The 23,657-nt window shown below is 28.4% G+C and overlaps 1 protein-coding gene across 1 annotated transcript; it reads left to right on the plus strand.

Moving 5' to 3' along the window:
- Nucleotides 1–13,776: 13,776 nt before the first annotated feature.
- LOC109794675 (adenylate-forming reductase 03009) lies at nt 13,777–16,180 on the plus strand. Its single transcript, XM_020354116.2, has one exon. It carries the CDS (start codon nt 14,321–14,323, stop codon nt 15,956–15,958), a length of 1,638 nt encoding a protein of 545 aa, XP_020209705.2. The 5' UTR covers nt 13,777–14,320; the 3' UTR covers nt 15,959–16,180.
- The last annotated feature ends 7,477 nt before the right edge of the window (nt 16,181–23,657 follow it).

Genomic DNA, 23,657 nt, shown 5'->3' on the forward strand with positions numbered 1-23,657 from the left:
TGTGTAAAATGTTGACAAAAAAATAATGCTTTCAATAGTATTGGTACAAACGGGAAGTCATTAATTATTATATTAATTGTGATGAGTAACATTTTTTTAATGTTTCAAAACTATATAATAAATAATATTAATTATTAATTATTGTCTACCATATGGATATAAGGAAGAGAGAGATAAAAATAAAAATAAGAAATAAACAGGGAGATGGAAAGAGATTAAAAATATATAGGTGAAATAAAAGAAAAAAAATATAAATGATTGCAAAATTTTACTTTTTGGAGAATTTAAAATTTTATAATTTTAAAAAATTTCACAAATATTTGATTTTTAATTTTTCTTTCGTAAGTTCTTCGTCCAAACAAAATATTTATTTTTAAACCTTTAAAACTCTAAAAAAAAAAAGTAATTATCCCTTTGAATTTTCTATCAAAAAATGAATTACTTTTTTTTCAAAAAAATAATGGGAAGCACTTAAGAATTATTATTTTTAATTCTTTATATAAGAAACAAATAATTAATTTATTAAAATCAATAAAAACTAGTTTAGATGGTTATTTTTCATTAATAATGTTAGAGAATTATATTTAATTTCAAAAAATACTTTTTGAATTGATTGATTTAAATAGCGATAACATTAAATGACATCACACATAATTTGAAAGATAACTTTTTTCACCAATATGATTATAACTTGTATTATTAATTCATCAATAAATGTATTTACTTATACGAGGATATAAAAAAAATTATAATTAATATATTTTAAAATAAGTATTTATTTCTTATAATTAAAAAAAAATGTATTAATTATATATATATATATATATATATATATATATATATAAAGGAATGGAGGAAGTATAAATTACTAGTATAATTAATAGGATACAAATTCTTCGAATTCTTTTAATAAATTTATAAAGAAATTATTTAAATGATTTTATACCCTTTTAATGAATGTATCTAATAGTTGTCTCGATCACTTGATATATATATATATATATTCTCACTTTTTATCGCATTAAATATGTATGATTTTATTTTAACTAATTAGAAAATTGTATGTTTAGAAAACTTAACATTATTACATTGGGTTTTTTCACATGTACCTAGATTGTAGAATCAATACACAACATTGTATGTACGTGCAAATTTTTCGATAGTTTTTATTGAACTAGACACATTTTTTTTTCCAATACTTCCTTTCCTTTCGCCCCTCAAAAAATCACAACATTTAAGTTTAATGTTATGAAAAATAAATTTTCACTATTCTGGAGTACTGTGTAGGATAATGAAATTATTGTTCTAGAAAGAACTTTTCGAAAATGTATTTTTTACATACTTTCAAAAAGTATTTTCTTGAATAGTAAATTTATTGTTCTGGAAAATATTTTTCGAAAGTATGTAAAATAACACACTTCAAAAAAGTACTTTCCAAAATATTATAATTAATGTTCCAGAAACACATTTTTTAAAATAGTAAAATTAATGTTTCAAAAAGTATTTTCTGAAAATATATTATTTTACACAAAAGTACTTTCTAGAAAATATTTTACATAATTTTGAAAAGTACTTTTTAGAAGTATGTTGTTTTGCATAATTCTAGAAAGTGCTTTTCATAATAGTAAATTTAGTGTTCCGAAAAGTACTTTCTAAAAGTATGTTAAAAACTAGAGCTATCAAAATGGGCTCAGCCCGGTGAGCCAACCCGGCCCACCACGGGTTCGAGCCGGGTTGGGTTAAAAAAAATTTGAAAATTTTAGTGCGAGCCAATTTTAGGCCCGACTCACTAACAACCCGGCTCACCCGGGTTAAACCCGTGGTGAGCCGGGCTGACCCACCAACCCATTAAAAAAAACAAAACTTGTGCTATTGCCTATTGCCTATTGGGTTGGGCCTTCTAAAATTAAAATCTTTTACACCGTAACCCTAAATCCCTAATGTTCTCATTTTGATTTCTCACACACCCACACCCTCGTCAGCGCCGCAAGCCAGGAGCTCTTCACTCTCGCCGTCTTCACTCTTCATCGGCCTTGCGTGGAACTCCGACGTCGCGAGAAAGTGAACTCGCGAACTGCTCACAAATAATTTTTCCTCCTTTAGCTTCAGTTCAGGTAACGTTATATTCGCTCTCCACCCACTTCCATTCTTGTTCTGCTTTTGCCATTGCCCATCCAATGTTTCATTCTTTGAGTTCGGTGACCGTATTTTGTGCAAGGAAGGAGATTTCCCGTTGGCCTATTAACCCTCAAGGTCATGCTTTGTGGCATACTGGCTTGTCTTCATGGGTTTCAAAATTTTAAATTTATTTGAAATAAATAATTTAAAAAAAAAAACTGGTGGTTCATAACTATGGTTGTGACTTGTGACTATTCGGTGAATAAATATTGGGATATCCTTATCCTCTAATTTCATCTGACATGCATTGGTCAAAAACGAAATCAAGCTTCCCTTTTGTGGTTAGATATCTTGCATTCAACACAGTAAAAACGATTTATTTAATTAGAAATTTTGTGTACAAATTTTTTGTTGTGATTTGAAAGAAAATTCGTGATATTGTGAGAGAGATTAATTAGTTTATAATAAAATGATAAGAGATATTTTGGATTGTTCCATTCAAGACTCTAATGTTGTAGATGGACAAGTGACAACAATGATTTAATGTTAGATTGTAATTTCTAATTTTTAAAATTTTGGATTATATTTAAAGTTGAAAATGATTTTGGGTTGTATTTGAAATTTGAGATAATTTTTAATTATATTTATTTTTGATGTGTTCAAATGTGCTTGCAGTTTCCTTCTTCACATCCAGGAAAATAGCAGCGCAGGAAGAGTTTACTTGGGTGTCTGAGTTTCGTTCTGTATTATGTTTTGGACTTTTGGTGATTGTAAAGCAAATATGGTTGTATTACTTTCGTTCTGTATTATGTTTTGGACTTTTGGTGATTGTAAAGCAAATATGGTTGTATTACTGGCTACTAATTTAGTAAATGACACATTTTTTCAAATTAGGTAATTTTTTCAATTTAGGTGAGCCAACCCGTTTAGCCCACCAACCCGTGGTGGGCCGGGCCGGGCTCAACTTTTTCCAGCTCACCAATAAACGAGCCGGGTTGGGTTGGCCCACCAAAGGCTCAACCCGTGGTGGGCCGGGCCGGGCCGGGCCGGGTTACCCGTTTTGACAGCTCTATTAAAAACTCAATTTTGAAACTTGCTTTCAGTAAAATTATTATTTTGAAAAGTAGTTTTTGAAACAATAAAATTATTTGATGTTATATTTTTTAGGTGTGTAAATGAGAGAAGTGTTCAAAGAAAAAATGCACATTTGACTTGGTACTTTCGACATTGTCGAGAAAGTCACATGCACATATAATGTTGTCGAAAACTAATTCTACGTTTTGGGTGGCTGTGAAAATTAAAAGTGGAGAAGGAGAAGATAATAGTGAGAAAAGTGAAAGAGGTGAGGAGAAGAAAGTAATATAAAATTAAAAGAATTAAAACTACCTATCGAAATAGATAGGGATGAAAAAAAGGTAAGAGAGTGTATATGAAAATTGATAAAAGAAAGAAATGAAGTGTGTGAAAAAATACTAAATTAAATATTGAAGATATAAAATTAAAAAAAAATAAAAATTAAGAATACTTTAAAATTTTAATTTTTTTTTATAAAAGAGGTATACTTATTAAAAATATAAATATAAAAATATATATATATATATATATATATATATATATATATATATATATATATATATATATATATCATGAGACAATATGATATCTTGCTCCTCAATAAAACCAGACCCAACAAATATTAGGCCCAGGCCCTCGTCTGATTAAATAAATATTAGGCCCAGGCCCTCGTCTGATTAAATTTCAAATTAACTTTCAACAAAATCTCTTGCTGATGCACCGTGAATACGTGATCCTGAGCATGCACCTCGAGTAGATAAATTCATACAAAACTAGCTTTTTAAAATGATAAAACTTCAAAATCTAAATAAGAACTAATATATCTTCAAATCTCCATCTACAATCCTTTGACCACGTCATCTCCATCATCATGTCTATCTCCATACTAAGTTTAAATTTATGTAATAGAATATTAAATAATTTTTAGAATTTGTAAAAAAATGTAAATTTGATGTATTTTTATATAATATATTAAATTTTAATAATCAAATTATTGAATTAAAAGTTTTTAATGTATAAATTAAGTTTAAATTTTTTTAAATAAAAAATTATTTAATACTTCGTTTCATTAATTTAAATCAACATATAATATATTTTTATAATTATCTGTTAATTTGAATTAATAAAATAAAATATCAAATACTTTTCAAATTTTTTTAAAATTTATTTGACCTATTCATTAAGAACTTTTAATTTTACAGTTGAATTATTTAAATTTGATGTAAAACATAAATTAAAGAGTTTAGAATAATTAGACTCCTTCTCTCTCTCTCCCTTTATATATATATATATATTTGTGTGTGTGTGAGCGCCGAATAATTCACTTACTTTAAGAATAAATTTTAATAGAATTACTTTCCTCAATAACTTGGGTTTATTATGAATTTTAACGATTTAACTATTAAATTATAATTATTTAATGAATAAATTAAATTTATAAATTTGTAGAAAATTTTAAATTTATATAATACTTCATTTTATAGATTTAAATTAATGTATTATATGTATTTACAAATAATATCATCAATTTGAATTAATAAAATAAAATAAAAAATAGTTATCAAAATTTGTAAATTTTTCTTGTTAAGAACTTTTAATTTAATGGCTAAATCATTAAGTCTAATAACTCTACAAAAATTTATTCTTAAAGTAAAATTTAATATAGGATATAAATTATTAAGTGAAGTAAGTGAGTCATTCCCTTTATACAAACGAATTATAAATAATGAAATATTCATAATTTTTTAATGTCAAATTTTTAATGATTATTAGATTCAATTCATTTAAATAATTAACTTATGAGTTAATTCAACAAACATACTTAGAATGATAATTGAAAAATCAAATTAAATAGTTCACAAATAACTTAAGTAATTTATAACCTTACATGAATTCACTAGAATCTACCCACACTTACTAAAAGACAATTTTGATTTTGAGTTGAACAAATTCATAGCCATTAACTCGTAAGCTCATTTGATTTTATCTAAACCTACTGGCTACTAAAAGTCAATTTTGATATTGAGTTGAACAAATTCATATATATAATAACATGTAAGCTCGTTTGATTTTATAAGTTTGGAAAATAATTTTAACCGATAAAACTTAGGTATGATTTTTTAAATCAAGTTTTTTAATCAAAATTATAGTTTTTTACCTCATTAATGTGTATTTATACTTCTCGCACACCAGTGTTTTAAAAACCGAACCGGTCATTGAACCGGTGAGAGTACTGGGTCAATGGGTCAATGGTTAGACCGGTGGGTCACCTATTAAACCGCATGACTCGGTTTCTATTAAAAAAAATTTTAAAAAATATTGTTATACATATTTTATACCTATAAATTTAAAAAAAAAAATCACATCATACCTTAAAAGAAACTTCAAAAAAATTACAAAAACACATTTTAACATGATTTATTTAATAATAAATATCAAAGGAGCAATACACTATCTTTATTCTTTAATTAATCAAACAATTATGTATGCCACAGACCAAAATGTGCTACTAGCTATACACTATCTTCTGGATCATATAATATGATACACGAACCAACAAATCAGAAATGGCACCAATATTTTACAATTATCATAATATCATACACAAACCGACAAATCTTCTCCTTATTTCTTTTAATCCTTTTTTTTACAATTATCATAATATTTTAGAAAATGCTACCAATATCTTAAAGAATCAAAAAATCGCACAGTTTCAATAAACCTTATAACTTGAAGCAACGGCGCGGTGGTGCGACGAGGCGGCGCTGTCGTGAGGCGGCGATGCTGCGGTGGTGAGTGCGACTATGCGGTGGTGCAGGCGTGTAGTGGTGCGGCTGTGTAGCTGTGTGGCTATGCAGCAGTGCGGCGGTGCAACTGTGCAACGATCCGACGGAGCAACGATTGTGGCTATGCAGCTGTGACGCGCGATTGTGGCTTAAAATCAAACTGAAAAAAAAACTTAGGGTTCTCAAAGACGAGCTTAAGCGTGCAGCAAATGCGAGAGACATTTCAAGGTTTTATTTTTTAAATTAAAATAACGACGCCATTTAATTTTTTTTTCCAAAAAAAGTGATGACCTGGTTTGGGTCATGAGACCCGCGAGTCGCTGGTTCAACCGGGTTTTTAGCCGGGTCATACCGAGTCAGCTGCACGTCCGGTTTGATCACTGGTTCGGCTCAGTCCAACCACCGGTTTCCGGTTCGACCGGTTCGACCGACCGGTTCGAACCGAGTTTTAAAACACTGAATATATGTAATATACATTTGTATGTATATAAAACTTTAATTTTAATTAAAAAAATAATATCAATCATACTTAAAAAAACTTATCCTTGAATTTTATCTTTAACAAACATGATCTTATCTATTAAGATTGAAATCCTAGAATGTATTAATTTAAAAACTTTGATAAATAATTTTTGTTGCACAAAAAGTTAAGAAATTGATATGAGAATCGCCAGTTTGTATTATATTGATTCTCTCTAAAATTGTCATAGGTCCTAAATTTCTAGATACAGACATGGCAGACCTTGACATTTCATACATTAAAATAGATGTTGTAGCTGCTTAGTTTGAAAACACATATCAATATCTAGGGGTGGGTATACGGACCGGTCTGGCCTGTTTAAGGTCTGGTCCGTAAAATTCGCGTTTTATACGGGTTGGATAAGTCTGTTCCGTAAAATAAATGGACTTATCTTTTAAGTCCGTATCCGGTCCGTCAAAATCCGCGGATAACGGACTGGTTTGCGGGCTTAAATAATAGTTCAAAAAAATAAATTTTTAAAAATAAAAATACATAAAATTAGAAGAAAAAAAATATTTTTTATTTATAAGCTAAATTTTATCATACTAAAGTTTATCAATAATTAAAATGGTTTAAAATACTAAATATTAAAATATTAAAATAAAAATAATTACAAATACTTAAATAATAGTACAAAACTTTCAATAATAAAAACATCAAAATGTCATAAAAATAATTCAAATGACAAATATATACCAACTAAACATAATTTTAATGTCTTAATAATTTTTAAAAATTAAATACACAATTTATATTAAAATCATAATATTTAAAAATATTAAATATGAAGTCCACGGACTAGCCCGCGAGCCTGAGAATTAAATCCGTCAAGTCCGCGTACTTAACAGACCAGGCTAAAAAATTAGACATAATCATTCAAATTTGAAAAAAAGGGGCCTTTTGACGATATGCTTACACATTCACGAATGGCGGCTGCTTCAAAAATCACAAATCACTCCTAACTCCTAACTCCTGAGAATGATTCAACACGAAAGCCCAATATTGACCACACGAAATATGAGCGCATTCGGAGCTAAGCGAATTTCACCTTCATTCTCCAAATTAATGGCAACATAATCAACCTTACAAGAATTAAATGCAAGTTCTCAAAGGAACAGAGTCAACTCGTGATTCAAATTAAAATATACAGACCCAAAAAATGAATTTTATGCTGCGGGAATAATTACCCGTGTATATAAATTTGTAGATAAGGTTTGATAATATTTATTTTTTTTTAGGTTTCAAGAATAATTTTAAACTAATTTTTTTTTTGATAAAAAATGTAAAATTTATTTAAAATAATTTCCTGACTCAATGCGAAAATATATTTATAAGAAAATATTACTAGAATTAATTTAATCAACATAATTTGTAATGATAAAAAATACATAAAGGAATTAAAATTAATAAATTTAAAAAATGTCTAAAATTATTTTAATTAATATTTTTAGTTTTAAATATGATTTAAAAATAATTTATTATATATAATATTAATTAAAAATTTTAAAATATTATATATTTTTTGATAATATGTTTACAAGATAAAAAAGTATTTTTTTAAACAGAATTCAATAATATCAAATTATATTTATTTAATAAATGAATATTTTTTATTTATAAAATATATCATTGTACTTAAGAATTAAAAAACTTAACCACAAAATATATAACAAGTTAAAAAAAAATTAAATCCAAACTAAATTAAAATAATGAAAATTATAAATATTAAAAATTTATTTAACTGTATATATGTTTTTTCACTTCAATAATGTTAATTTAAAAATAAATTAAAATAAATTTAAACCAATTAGAATTATTTAAATAGGAAAGTCAGTGAGGTACTGAAATTAAAAAAGTTAGTGAAAAATAAAAAGGAAAGTATTTTAGCTGGTTGAGTTGAAATTTAAAAAAGAATACATTTCTTATAAGCTGTGAAAAGATTAATTTCTCCTACTAACTCAATTAAAAGTATTTTCTTTTAAATTTTGTTCTGTGAAATAAATTACTTATTTTTAAGAGCCTTAAGAATAAGATAAATTAAAAAAGAAAAAGGAGCTAAACTAAACACTCCATGAATTGACTTTTTATACTGCATATAGTTTTTCTTTTTGTTGCAATTATTTATTAAACTCCGCCAAGCAAATCTGTCCTAGGTTATATATATGAAGATTAATTTTAAAACTAGGCTGATTATATATTTCACTTTTATTTAACTACATTCGAAATGAATGCCCTAAATTTGACGTTGTTGATGATGCTGGTCGAAAAGCCATTTTTCGTCATTATTAGGATATACACTATAGTATGGACAAAGTAGCTAGTAATATATATTCTATATGAAGAATGAAATAGAGAAGTCATTACATCCGCAAAAATAAAGTCTTGCTATGCTATTAAAGCAGGAAACTAAAGGCTGCATACCATGACTTTGTCTTAAAATGATGTATTTTTTAAGCCATTTGCACCAAGCTCATTGCATTTTTATACATTATCATGAGTCTATATTTTGGTTAGGTCATTCTGATAACGTTAGGATTTAGGACTTATTAGTCTAATTACCACTTCATAAGCTTGACTTAATGTTTTCTATACCAAATAGTTTTCTGCTTACCAAATTTTAGTTCGAAGGGAAAGTAGATTTACAATGAAGTGAACAATATAATTAATACTACGTTTACAAGGAATTAGTTCGCTAAAATTGTATTTATGCATTTTGTTGACTTTATAATATTAGTAATAATAACAAGGCGCTTTCATCGGTAATAAATAGAAGAATAGTCGTCTCTATCAATTAATAATTTTTATATGAAATTAAATATATATTTTATATATAATTCAAACTGATTTTCCTTCATTTGTTCTTGAGACAAGCATGGATGGCCGAGCAATGCAACAGTGTTTTTTGACGGTCAACCATTTGGAAATATTTTTGCTATGGGCAGTGCTACCATGGAGTTTAAAGCCCCCTTTCTTGAACATACGCGTGGATTATATGGAAAGAAACTTCACACACCATGGTGATTTGTACATGGTTTGAATACATTTGGTCCAATATAGTTATATAAAATTAATATATTTTTTAAAAATGAAGAGTATGTATTTGATTTAATCAATTTCAGGTATTTTTGGATATGGTTGCCAAACATGACGAATAATTTTTCATTTTCTTTTTATCAGTGGTCAATGCACTACTAGAAAAGTATTATTTTTCTGCAAAAAAATATTGGCATAAATTTTTTGCAAATTTATTTGTGAAAAATAATTTACAGATATTTCTTACAAATTTTGCTACAATTTTAGTAATCATAGAAATTTTTTTCATGGTTAAAATTTGCAGAAAATATTGTAAGAATTTATTTTGTTTCTTGCATATTTTCTTGCAAAAATAAATTTGCAAGTAATGTGTTTACTAAATGATAGAAAAATTTTGCAGGTAACTTTTCCTGCAGATTTTCCTGCAAATTTTAATTAATCCGCAGGAAAAATATTTTTTTTTTTAAATTTATAAGTTTAATATTTTAAAACAACTTCAAGTCCCACATCGATTGAAAATAAAACAATTAAAGAGTATATAAGTTGGGACAACACTTACCTTACAAGTTGATTTTATGGTTGAGTGTTAAGCTTATAATCTACAATCTTAACAGAAAAATTTGTAGAAACAACATTTCCTGCAAATTTTTATAAAAAATTAGCAGGAAAAGTCGCATGTAATAAGAGAAATTCTAGTAGTAATGAATCTGGTTGAACCTGTGAAGGGATTACAGGTGTTAAGTAAATTTATCGACAGTAAGTTATATGGTAGATTATCGTGGGAGTTCAAGGTCTTGTAGTTATGAGTGTAAGATATCTTGGCATAATTTAGTTTAAGGTTTAGGATACATACTATTTTGTTGTTTACAATTTTAAAGTGTATATCTTAAAATTAGTATTTATTTATGACTTTTTGTGTTTTTTGTATGCAATTTGTTTGACAGCCATACCTTCAATATTTTCATTCTCTTATATTGTGTAGAAAACATAAATATTTGGAGGGCGGTAGTGCCCTCAATAGACTTTCATATAATTGAGTATCACTATCCTGACCGCGTGTGATGCGTTAGTTTGGCATGGTACAACACATTCCTCGTCCTCCACGTCGACCATATAATTTGCACGATCTAACTTTACGTGGTAAAGATGATATTGATTGGCGAGTTCAGTATGTTGTCTTTGTACACGAGTGGAAAATAAGGTTAGACCGTGTTTGGATACAAAAAACTTGTACTACTACATGTTTAAGTAGTAACTCAGAGTACATGGTGTGATATAAAAGACACACTAGATGTTGGATTGGGCGCATTACTACAAAACAAGGTTATGTGGTAAGTCAAATATAATGATAAATGTTTTATAATTAATTATTTTGGTTGTTTATATTTGTGTTTTATATTAAGTTGAATATGTAAAATTAACAAAATTTTAAATTATAGGAGGACACAATTGAGAAAATGTATCATAAGGCCAAAATAGAAGTTAGAAGCAATTTTTTAATGGAAGAACTAATTGATAATCTTGGTAACTACTTAGCGGTATATAGTGAATTCGACCGACTTCAATATCCCTCTATAGGTGCTCCACCACACCATCACAAGACAAGCTTGGACTAGTTGTTGTGGAAAATATTAGGGCGGGCCAACGAGAGGGTCATGGCCTTGGACATTGACGCAGGCCTGTAGATCACGGGTTTGTAGAGGTATTTGTGCCATCACATGACCCCTTGCGGGTAGTTATTATGCTTATCTAATGACACCATCCGGGTGTTATAGTTAGTATGTATATACTTCAGGTGATACTAGTGTTGAAGTCCTAGTTTTGCTGCTTACATTTCATCTTCGTTTGATACATAATTACCACTTACATCTAGTACATATGTTCTTTCTCCACCAAGATGCACTCTAGATGCTTATATAGGGAACGTGATGACTCTGTCAGCACTATATTATCCATTTAGATATGGCAGAGATCATATGCATGATACTTCTTTTGGTGGTACTTCTTTTGGGGTACTTCTTTTGGACAACCTGGTTTAGGTATGACCTAAACCAAGCCTTTGGAGGTGAACAATCGACAAACGCTATAGAAGAAGTAGAAGAAGAGGATCCAGGAACCCAGATTGGGGTGTTAGGCATCGTGGCCATCAATGTATTTCATCAACTCATGATCCGACAAATCCATGATGGAGGCCTAGGAGATTATTCATTTGTATCTATTTTATTTTTGTTGTTTTTAGTACTTTGAATTATGTAATGAACTATAATTTATAATTCATGGTATTCATTGTTGCCATTTGAATCCTTCAACTATTTGTTGTGTTCTCTTTATTTGTGTTTAGGGTTAATTTGTTAAATTTTTTAAGTTTATTAAATTGAAGTTTTATTTGAGCTTATTGAATTGAAGGTTTAAGATTTAGTATTAAGTTATAGTTATATCAAAGTTATTGAATTGAATAAGATATTTATTTGAACACATAAACCTTGCCGTTCAAAACTATCAAGCATGCACACAACATCTTTATCGTCTCAATTTTTCCAGCTAGATAAAAAACAAGATTAAGAGAATGCAAATATCTATAAGTGATGCTAGAAACAATTTGGTTATGATGAAATTTCAACTTTGCATGAAGTTTTTTTCTTTAAAGATTCAAAATCCAATCCATGATTTACACGAATTGATTTTGTATCACTTATAAAAATGCAACCTTAATCATTAATTGTTAATTCTATTACCATTATAATAGAGTAAGCAAATGAAAGACATTTTGAAAATGAAAGTAGACTTTACTAATGATGCACAGAAACAAAAACAAAAATGTTAAGAGATGAGATGGAGATATGAAGAAGAATATAGAGCTGGGATACATATATGAAGATTGAAGACCTCAGACACTTTTAATAAATAATGAATGGTGCTATGCAATGAGAGTTCACGGGAGCCATCGAGAGGAGACTAAACATTCACGACATTGCAACTTGAGTATAGCGGGACTGCAACGGATGGGACTCAAGCTTCACGGACAAAGATGCTTACAAAATGTTAGTGAAAATGATGTTTTCTACCACATGCAAAACGTCAATTTTGGTAACATTTTAAAGTTGATTGGCTCCATGAAGAGGACATCACTTATAATGACGTTTTTAGTCTTTTTCTGCATGCAATTCATATTCCTAAACCTATGCACAAAATGTATATAGGGTATCGTTTTTTTTTTCGTAAACCCATGTAAAAAATGTCAAATGGGATGACATTTTTAAGTTCGTAAAACCTTAAAAAAAAAAATCAAATAGAATGATATTTCTCTCTCTTCATATATAATAATTTATATACGATAACATTTCTTCATTTCTATGATTCTACATAATCAAAATAATTTATTTTAATAAATTATTTTTTAATTAATTTTTTTAATAAATTTTTATTTTTATTATTTATTATGACCAAAAGGCCCATCATCTCATGTACTCGTCTATAATGAGAATAAAGACAAATAAAATGATTAGCCCAAGGTCAGACACGGTTATAGTGTTAGAGATGATTTTCCCTTTTTAATATACCGACACAAATATTTAAATGACAGCTACTGCAATGACGTGTCACTTTTTTCTCTTTTGGGTTTAATGACACATGTCACGTACAATTAATGGAGTTTACAACGGTTACATAGTAATCCAAGAATGAACGATCTATGCTACTTACAACACAACCTTGTTCAAACCATAAATAAAATGACCATATTATAGTCTATTGGTCATTCTATATTTATTTGAAGAGGGGAAACTCTTACAAAACACTAATCAAGCTCTAAATAATTAGCTCACTTTTATTTTTGACTGGAATAATTAGCTCAACTGATATATTGATATATATATATATATATATATATATATATATATATATATATATATATATATAATTGAAAGGCGATTATAAATATAAGTGCACAAGGAGAAGTAACCAATGAATTGTTAGTTTGAGTATAACTACATTCAATTTCTTTAGATAAAATCTCTCACTAACAGTAAAATTATAATAATTAAAATTAGTAAAAGTGTACATGTTAGGATATATATACGCTAATAATTTAATTTTTTTTTATCAGTATTATAAGACTTTTTCTTAAATTAATTTGGTTCGATTAGAAATTGTAAGTTATATCATATATATATATATATAATATGTTATAAGTTTTTTTTTCTGTTTTTTTGATAAATTTGGACTATATTTTAGTATATGTATATGTAAAATAAAATAAGATAAAGATAAAAAATAATTATATATAATATTAACTATAATGTGGTTTTTTTTTTCAAGAAACAATAAATCTGTTTGAATAAATTGTTCCACAAATATATTTAGGAGAAAAAATAAGAAAAAAATAAAAATAAATTTTTACAAATTAAAACTAATTTATATATGAATTAAAAACAAAATTTTGGAGAGATTAATAAGAAAGAAATTTTACAAAATATAGAAATCGGATTCAACTCATTCTTTAGTCGGGTTGAGCTCATTCTGTTTCTCAAGACGTTCTTTGACAAAAAAATTTATAGAATATAGTTGACATGTTCAAATTGGAAAGTAGTACGTATTGATTGACCAAGGATACAACGTCAGCGGTATGGTTAATAATGGGTATATAGTAAGATCTAATTCACGAAGAGGCAACACACAGTAGAAGTAAGGATTTCATTAAGAACCCTTTCCTTCCAAATTCCAATTTCTTTTGGACTGGCAATTGCAAAAATTGATCAACCTTTTCTCTTCGAGAGGTCATCCAATAATCATGCAAAGTTCGGTGAGATTCTCAAGCTGCCGAGGCGTGGCCTTTGAGGTGAAACCTCACGCTGATCCCTTCGCCATAACAACTGCACCACCCCAACACCTCTCAGAAAGCAAACGTTTTTGGCCTTTTGACACTTCCAGAGTCTTCCCTTCTTCAACAGAAAGATCCTTCAGCAGCGCCAGTAGCCATTTCTGTGACCTTGAAGATGAAGACCAAGAAGATGCTCCAGCTGAAAGCATCCCTCTAGAAAACTACGACGTAGAGAAACAAAACCCACTGCCCCAACTTGCTGTGCACAACGCTAACAGCAAGTCTCAGCAACCGTCCAAGCCTGCTAGAAAAAACGAATCAAGAGTTTCTGTCATACTTTTAGATCAAGGCTTGTTCACGGTCTACAAGCGACTTTTCGTTATGTGCTTGGCCCTGAACGTTACTGGCTTGGTTCTTGCAAGCACAGGGCATTTTCCCTATGCAAGGAACAGGGCTGCTTTGTTCTCCATTGGTAACATACTCGCTTTGACTCTCTGTCGAAGCGAGGCCTTCTTGCGTGTTGTGTTTTGGGTTGCAGTAAAGACTCTTGGGAGGTCATGGGTCCCTCTCTTCCTCAAAACAGCTACAACTTCTCTTCTACAAAGCCTTGGAGGCATACACAGTGGTTGTGGCGTGTCTTCAATTGCATGGCTGGTGTACGCACTAGTCCTCACTCTTAAAGATAGAGACAACACTTCAACGTTGATTATCGGTGTCTCCTCTTCCATTCTTGCCCTTCTTTGTCTCACATCTTTGGCTGCATTCCCACTTGTTCGGCATCTCCACCACAATGTGTTCGAGAGGACACATCGTTTTGCAGGATGGATGGCCTTGTGTCTCCTTTGGGCCTTCATCATGCTCACAATCTCTTATGACCCTAAAAGCAGATCCTACTCAAAAGAACTCGGATCAAGGGTGGTGAAAAGCCAAGAGTTTTGGGTCACGGTGGGCATCACGGTTCTTATAATAATGCCATGGTTGACAGTGAGACGTGTGGGTGTGAAAGTGTCAAGTGCTTCTGGGCATGCTTCGATGATAAGGTTTGAGGGAGGAATAAAGGCTGGGATACTTGGAAGGATAAGCCCCTCTCCACTGTCTGAGTGGCATGCCTTTGGAATAATATCAGATGGGAAGAAAGAGCACATGATGCTGGCTGGTGCAGTTGGTGACTTCACAAAGTCTTTGGTCTCAAACCCACCAACCCATTTGTGGGTTCGCCAAGTGCACTTCGCTGGCCTCCCTTATTTGGTGAACATGTATGGGAAGGTCTTGTTGGTGGCCACTGGCTCAGGAATTTGTGTCTTTCTTTCCTTCCTTTTGCAGCCATGTAAAGCGGATGTTTACTTACTTTGGGTGGCTAAGGGGATTGAACAAAACTTCGGTAAGGAAATTAAAGAAATGGTAAGTGGGTACCCAAAAGAGAAGGTCATACTCCATGATACTGCTGTGCTGGGTAGGCCAAACGTCTCTCATTTGAGTGTCTCCGCTGCAAAGAATTGGGGTGTTGAAGTGGTCATTGTCACCAGTAATCCAGAAGGAAGCAGAGATGTTGTGAATGCATGCAAACAAGTTGGAATTGCAGCCTTCGGTCCCATATGGGATTCCTAGTTTCTTTTTCCTCTCTTACTCTATTTCTTGTTTAATTCCTTTCTCCTACCTAGGCTTGGAGAAAATACTTCAAAACTCTTTATTTTATCGATTTAAACATCATACCTTTTTTAGGTTCTAATTCACTTGTGTCCTTAATTTTCTACTTTGATCATTTCAAAAGGAAACGTATATATATGTTTCGAAACTATGTCAAAATTAATGAAATATATATGTAATCTTAATGGCACACAGATTATCTAATGATTTTCTGATTTTTTGTGAGCCCTTTGTCCCATACTCTCTCATCCATGCCTCCATGGCCTTTGACAAATATCTATTGCGATCATTTATAGCCTTCTGCTGGATCTTAGCTCACACTTTCAAGTTTCAATGCAGAAAAATGATAGCTTGACACGTATGCACCTTGAAGTAAAGAGAGATAAGAAGAAAGGTGAGAAAATAAAATACTGCTATGGGTAATATTGGGGGTGGCAGGTGGTGGGAGGAAGAGAAATAAAAAATGTAACTTGAGTGTAAAAAGAAAATAGAATGTAAAAGAATAATTCAAGTTGTTGAAAATACAGTGAATATGATAGCTAGATTGATGATTTAAAGTTTCGTTTATGCAAGATATATTACGTTACACTCCATTAAACATTTTAGTATATTTGTGTTAAGTGACTCTTTGGAGTGGTTTAATTGGGAGCGTGGTGTTTAACCTATGAGGTTATTATTTTTAATTCCTTAATAACAATTTTTTATAAGCTCAAACTCAAAGTTATTTCTCATTATTCTCTAATTTCTTTAACTTTTCACTTTTAGCAATTCATTTCCATTCTCTTCATCCTTTTTCTGTTCAATTTTTGTTTTTATTAAATTTAGAATATCATTATTTCAATGATTTATTCAATAAATCACTGGTACAAAGAATACTTTAAACAACAACTATTAGATCATTTACAGGGGATATATCACAATCAGTCAACATAGAAAATGTGTGCTTTGTAAATGAATTTCAAATTCGATTAAAAAGTACACTGGTTATAGACACAATAAATGCAGGTTTTTATGTTCATAAAAACAATGTATTTTTTATTATTTTAAATTGCATAGAAATTAACAAACGCTTTCCTTAATACATATATATAATAAATCACAAAACTACATTTTTATAGCCGGTTTCACAATATATTTCATAGTAATATACACTATTATTTACACAACACCACTTTCAAAGCCTAAGTAAATAATGAATTCACCGAACTCAATATTTACTAACATTTAAATATTATGCTGTACATTTTTTTGTTTACATATTTATATGTACATTATGAATTTAAATACATATGATACAGTACATTCTAATTAGGAGCTGTGGTAGTAGTTATAAATTAAGTAACCTCCCAAATAATTCTTCACAGAATATATTTCTTCTAAAGAGAAGGGATTTGGATACTCAAATCTATACAATTTAACAGCCACAAATTAAAAGGAAGTAACACGTGATCCAAAACAAATTAAGTTGTAAAAAAAAAAAATTACCTCAAAAGAAAACAATCATTCATGCTTTGGATGCTATTCAACACATGTCTTGTCTATGGGTCATCTAATTAACTAAAAATTGATAGGTGATAAACATTTTAGCTTGTTTGACCCGTCTTTCTAATTTCTCAACTCACTAAGTCAAATGGTGAGGCACGGTAGATTAACCTGTTGTCTAATTTAATTTTTAAATATCATTTTTAATTTATTTTATAATTTATGATATTATGATATTTTAGTTTAGTTTATGTTTAATTACTTTTTGTAGCTTAAAATATCAACATTAATTTGAGACGTGTTACGGTTTTATCATTTCGTAGACTTATCTATGTATAATGTATGAGGGGAAAACTCCAAAATTATAATGTGTGAAACTATGTTGTATATTGTCCTTGTGTGCTTTAAGTATTTAGATGAGTAGTCATGCTTGCAATCCCTACTAATACCTGTAACTATGAATCAATGAATGCCTATGGTTTCCCATGGGAACCTTAAGGATTGAATAAATTGGATTAGTGTGAAGTAATTTTGAGATGCAATCAAAGTTTCATATCCTTAAAACATAAAAATAAACATGAGTTTATACAAACATATGTCTCCATTAGTTAAAAGTTTTTTGTGTGATGACCAAAATCTTAATTACTAATGTGGAGTCGTGTGTGTATGTGGAAATCTCTTATGTACAACAAGTGGTATTAGAGTTGTTTGTTTGACCAAATGACCATCTAAGCAAGTATGATGGTTGGTAGGTGGATCTAGGTTTATGATCCCTTATATTGAAAGTCTTCCTAATGGTAAGCTCATATATGAAAGAAAATCATCCTATTAACATAGAGAGTTAAAAGGCATGTCACGCTATCATGAATTAACGATGGAGTAGCGATGCACATACATAGAGCATGACTGAGCTCTATGCACCACCATTGAATATACTCGTGGATTAGCTTTTGCTACAAATGGGTATGGTCCTTTATTTGAGGGAAAAATTGTTGGGATATAATCAAAGTCCTACATCTTTAGAACAAGTAAAATCATAAAGACTTAGTCCAAAGTGGACAATATCTTCTTAATGTGGAGATCTGTGTGTGTAGAAACCTTTGATGCACAACATGTAACAAATTTAGCATGCTAAATAATGGTTGTGTAATGCTTAATCGTGCAATTATATGTTTTGATTAATTGGAATTCGTAAAAATGTATGTTAATGATAATGCATGAAATTAGTTTTTTTTTTTTTTTTTTACAGTTGTGACTGTATTAATGCAGTACCAAACACCATGAGTGGTTGTAATTGGGTGCGATTGTGATAGAGAACATAAGTTATTCTTAATCGCAATTAATCTTTTTTTTTTTCCGTTTAATCATAATGGCCTTTAGTTTTATGTTTATTGGCAACATTTGATTTACTTTAATTCTTTGGCTGTGGCTTTAATAGTCATTCAAGAGTATTCATAATATTGTTTTTGATAGCATTTGACTATCCTTAATGAAATGTCAACAATCTAATATTTTGCTCTATAAAAGGGTACAAACATCACACTTTAGATAAAAAAAATTATTCTTTATTATTCAGTTTTCTCTTTATAATTTTTTGGGCATTGTTTAATTATAAGACTCTAGTGTGTTTGACCTTGAGTGTATGAGTTTGAACACATTGTTGTGTAAATCTTAGGGAACAAATTAGTTATTAGGTTGCATTGGGAGGTCCACAAAAAATTTACTTTTAGGGCAATGGTTTTTTCCACAACACTAATTTTTTTCTCCTATAATTCAAAAAATAAAAAGGTTGAGATCAAATAGGGATGGTGAATTTTGTGAAAAGAATGACATATTACATGAGTTTATTGCACCTTACAGACCACAACGAAATAAAATAAATGAAAGGAAAAATAACTCTTAAAATATGATGAATGCCATGATAACTCATTTTGGTATGCCTATCTATATGTGGGGAAGCTATTTTAGCTGCATGTTATATACTTAACAAAGTCCCTCATAAAAATTAGATAAAACTCCTTTTGAGTTATGAAAATGTCATCCTCCCAACCTTAATTTCTTAAAAATGTGGGGGTGATTGGCTAAAGTTGGACTACACCAAGTTTCAAAAGAATATAAATATTGGTTCTAAAACAATTGATATTGTTTTTATTGGTTATGCCAAGATAGTGTTGCCTATAGATTCATGTGCTTAAACAATAATTTTATATTAGAATCACAAGGTGTTGATTTTTTTGAACATGTTTTTCCTATGAAAAAATTGAATTCTTTGAATGATGTTGTTACTTTTATTTCTATACCCAATCTTGTGCAAAATGTTGATATATGTGAACCAAGAAGAATAAAACGATTAGAATTGAAGTAAACTTTAGTTCAGATTTTATAACATCTTTCTTAGTAGAAATAAAATATATAGATAAAATAAAAAAAAATTATATATACTATATGTTATAAGAGGATCCAAATACCTATGAGGAAGCAACAAAATCAATACACTCTATCTTTTAGAAAGAAGCAATTAAAAGTGAACTAGATTCCATAATAAGTAATAACACTTCCAACAATTGTAAAATCATAGGTAATAAATAAATTTTAAAAATAAAATACAAGACTGATGATACAATCAAACACAATAAAAATATGTCACAGACAATTAATTTTAATAGCATAAAATTTTATAAATAAACATTTATCCATGTTGACAAATAATTAAGATTAGTGATATATATATATATATATATATATATATATATATATATATGTTATATTCACAAATGTGTAAATCCTTTTATGTAAAATGAAAGTATTCAACAATAAATATAAAATGTGAAATATGAGGAGACATATCTTTATCATCTATTATAATTTTGTTTAACTTGAGCATGACTATTTCTATAAAAAAGTATTTGTGGTTTCTGCCTAAAAGGCTATGCAAAGATTTGGGTTCTCTAAATTAAGGAATTTTCACTTTTGAGAAAATAAAATATAATAATGATTATTAATTAAAAATTAATTATAGATATTATAATTAATTTTAAATTTTATTATATGTTTATTTATTTATATTACAATTATTAAATATTAAATTCTTAATAAAAATTATAAGTGCCCTTTATTTTATAAAATACATTATTTCACGTTAGAAGAACAAAATCCAATGAAAAATTATTTAAATTTATGGAATTATCATTAATGAATATCTCTAAATTAAATCTAGTGATTGTCTCGGTCACTTTAAAATTAATTTAATTTTATTTTACTTTATAACACATATGAAATACTTATGCTTTTAATTAAATTAAGTGGGAAGATATTTAAAAAACTTAACATTACTGTTTGCCTTTGTAGGTCCAAAGATGATATGTTCAACCTGACGATGAATAGTTGACCCAGGCCCTTTGCAATTTAAATTTCAAAGTGCCAATAAATTCTCTTGCTAACCAAAATTGGCTTGACCCCGGAATGCTTTTGTATTTGACCACTCAGTAATGAATTTAATTTTTCAAACGTTTCCCGCAAATATCAAATCAATAAATTAAAGAGCCGCAAGTTTATTACATGACATGGTATGAAAGGTACTCACAGAAACAGAATTGTCGAAATTTTATTCTTAAGTAGAATAATAAATATCTTCCAGTAAGACTTTCACTGTCCATATATCAAAATGGAAGTTGCATCTGCTTATCAATGCCCATAACATAAATTCGAAAATATTCAAATATAGGGATCACAAAAAAATAAAAAAAATCTGGACTCACAGATAAAATTTATTATGAATTTTAAATCAATTTTTATATATTAAATATAAACTTCTATATTGTTTGAGAGTATTTTTATGAGTTTTTCTTTAATGAAAAGATTTATAAGAATATTTTTAACTTTTTTTTCTAATTCAATTTTTATTTATCATAATTATTTATGAATTAATTATTAATATTTTAAAACAAATTATTAATAAATAAGAATATTTTTTTGTTATAATAAATATTATTTATTATAAATTTAAAATATAATTTATGTCTAAAAATATTTATGTATACTAATTTTAAATATAATTTATAAATTCAAACATAATGTTTATATATATATATAATTTATTATAAATTTTAATTATACAATAAACATATTTGTATATTACACAAACTAAAATATTAGTAAATAATTAAATGAGTATTGTTTAATAATAGAGTAGGGACAAATAGTAAAATTATGAATATCTACACTTTAAAAATATTAAATATTCTCTTAGTTATATATAAAGTAGTTTAGTTTATTTTATTTTTACATTAAATATATAAGTCATAATTTTTTATTTTAGTATATATTACAAAATTGTTTTAATGTAAAATATTTTTAAAATTATTTAATTTTAATTTAATTTAATTTTTTTTTTAACTTTTTTATTTAAAATTTTAATTTTTTTCAAATACTGTGAATACTTACGAATATATAAATTTTTCATAGGTATTCAAATATCCGTACTAAACAAAACAGATTATGAGAAAGTGTTGCCATGCATCCTACTAGCCAGAGACTGGTTCTTCTAAAGAGAATAAGACATATGCTTGTACATTCAATTAATTGCAAGAATAATTCAACGTAAACCCATTGACCACGCCAAATATGAGCACACCGGATCTAAGCAAATTTCTCCTGCATAGTATATTCTCCAAATCACGACTTACTGACACTTGAAAGAGTTAAGTTTAAGTTCTCAAAGGAATTGAGTCAACGCTTGGTTTAAATTAAAATACACTTACTATCATCTTTATGTATTTTAAAGCTATGAGGCTGACTATTAATAATGCCCTAAATTTCACGTTGTTGACAATGCTGAGCCCAAGCCTTTTTTTTTTGTTATTATTAGGATACATTCACAAGTAGTTGCATGTAGTAGTAATTAATATTCTATAAGAATGAGATTGGCACCTTGAAAACCCATGAATGACAGAGCCGCAAATATCTAAAGTCTTTCTATACGGTGGAAAATTGCTATGACTTTGTCTTAAAGATGATGTGTAGAAGTAATCCAATAATTAATCTGCGAGACATGCATGTTTCATCTTTAACATTAGGACTTAATCTAATTACTGCATTAACTCGTTTTATTTTTCTATACTAGCTAGCAAGAAAGAAAGGGAAAAAATATATTTATATACTATATATTACATAAGTTGCTTGTTTAATTCACTAATCCAGTACATCATTTGTAGTCAATTCTGGAAGTGATCTAGAAAACACTTTTTATATTGACTGATTCTACATTCCCTAAAATCAATTAAGAAAGTTAGAAACAGTCTATGTAGACTATGCTTAATTATTTTTTTTTGGTGATTCAATGAATAAATTAATCCGTTTAAATTATGACACTTTAATTTTAATAAAAATAAATTAAATAGAAAAAAGTGAATATAATGGAAATAAAAAATGAGGAGTCAAAAGTAAAGAAATTAGAGAATAATTAATGAGAATAAACTTTGAGTTGAGTCTTTTTAGGAAATTAAATGAATTCAGTATTATAGAAGTTACAATGATTCACACACACTTACTTACCTAATTGAGTTATTCGTTACGTTGATTGACTTTGAGCTTATAAAAGTTTGTTAACGGCAAATAAAAAGATTAACCTCATTTGTACGATTGCAAAAGAGTCACTTAAAGACAAATGCGCTAAATTGTTAATGGGATTTTGCATGATACCTTACATAGATGAAACTAGAAGTCTTTAGTTTATTATATTCACTGTATTTTCGACAACTTTTGATTTATTTATTTATTTATATAATTGTATTATCTTTTAACTAAATTTATTTATTTTTTATCTCTCTTCCCCTTTCCCCCATATTTTCGGATGCTGATATTAGATATAAACAAATTAAATTGTAAATACTTATTATTTTTTTTATGTCTCTTTCTCTTTAATCACGCCAATCATATCAATTACTAAATTATTTATATATATTACATGTCCTCGGGTTCTATCTCTCTTAAAATAATTTCTTTTTATGCATGTCAAACTATACTATAAGAAATATTACATACATTAATATACAAAAAAAATATTATTATAAATACAAAATATGTAGATATAAATTTATTTAATATATGACTATAGAATTTTATTGTTGATTTTAAATGAGATTTAATAATATATATTGTATATCACTATATATTGAAA

The sequence above is a fragment of the Cajanus cajan genome, chromosome 1 (assembly GCF_000230855.2).
Source record: "Cajanus cajan strain Asha chromosome 1, NIPB_CcT2T_4, whole genome shotgun sequence".
Lineage (NCBI taxonomy): Eukaryota > Viridiplantae > Streptophyta > Magnoliopsida > Fabales > Fabaceae > Cajanus > Cajanus cajan.

Excerpts from the sequence above, each read along its gene's own strand:
- LOC109794675 (XM_020354116.2), top strand. The coding sequence starts at position 14,321 with ATGCAAAGTTCGGTGAGATTCTCAAGCTGCCGAGGCGTGGCCTTTGAG.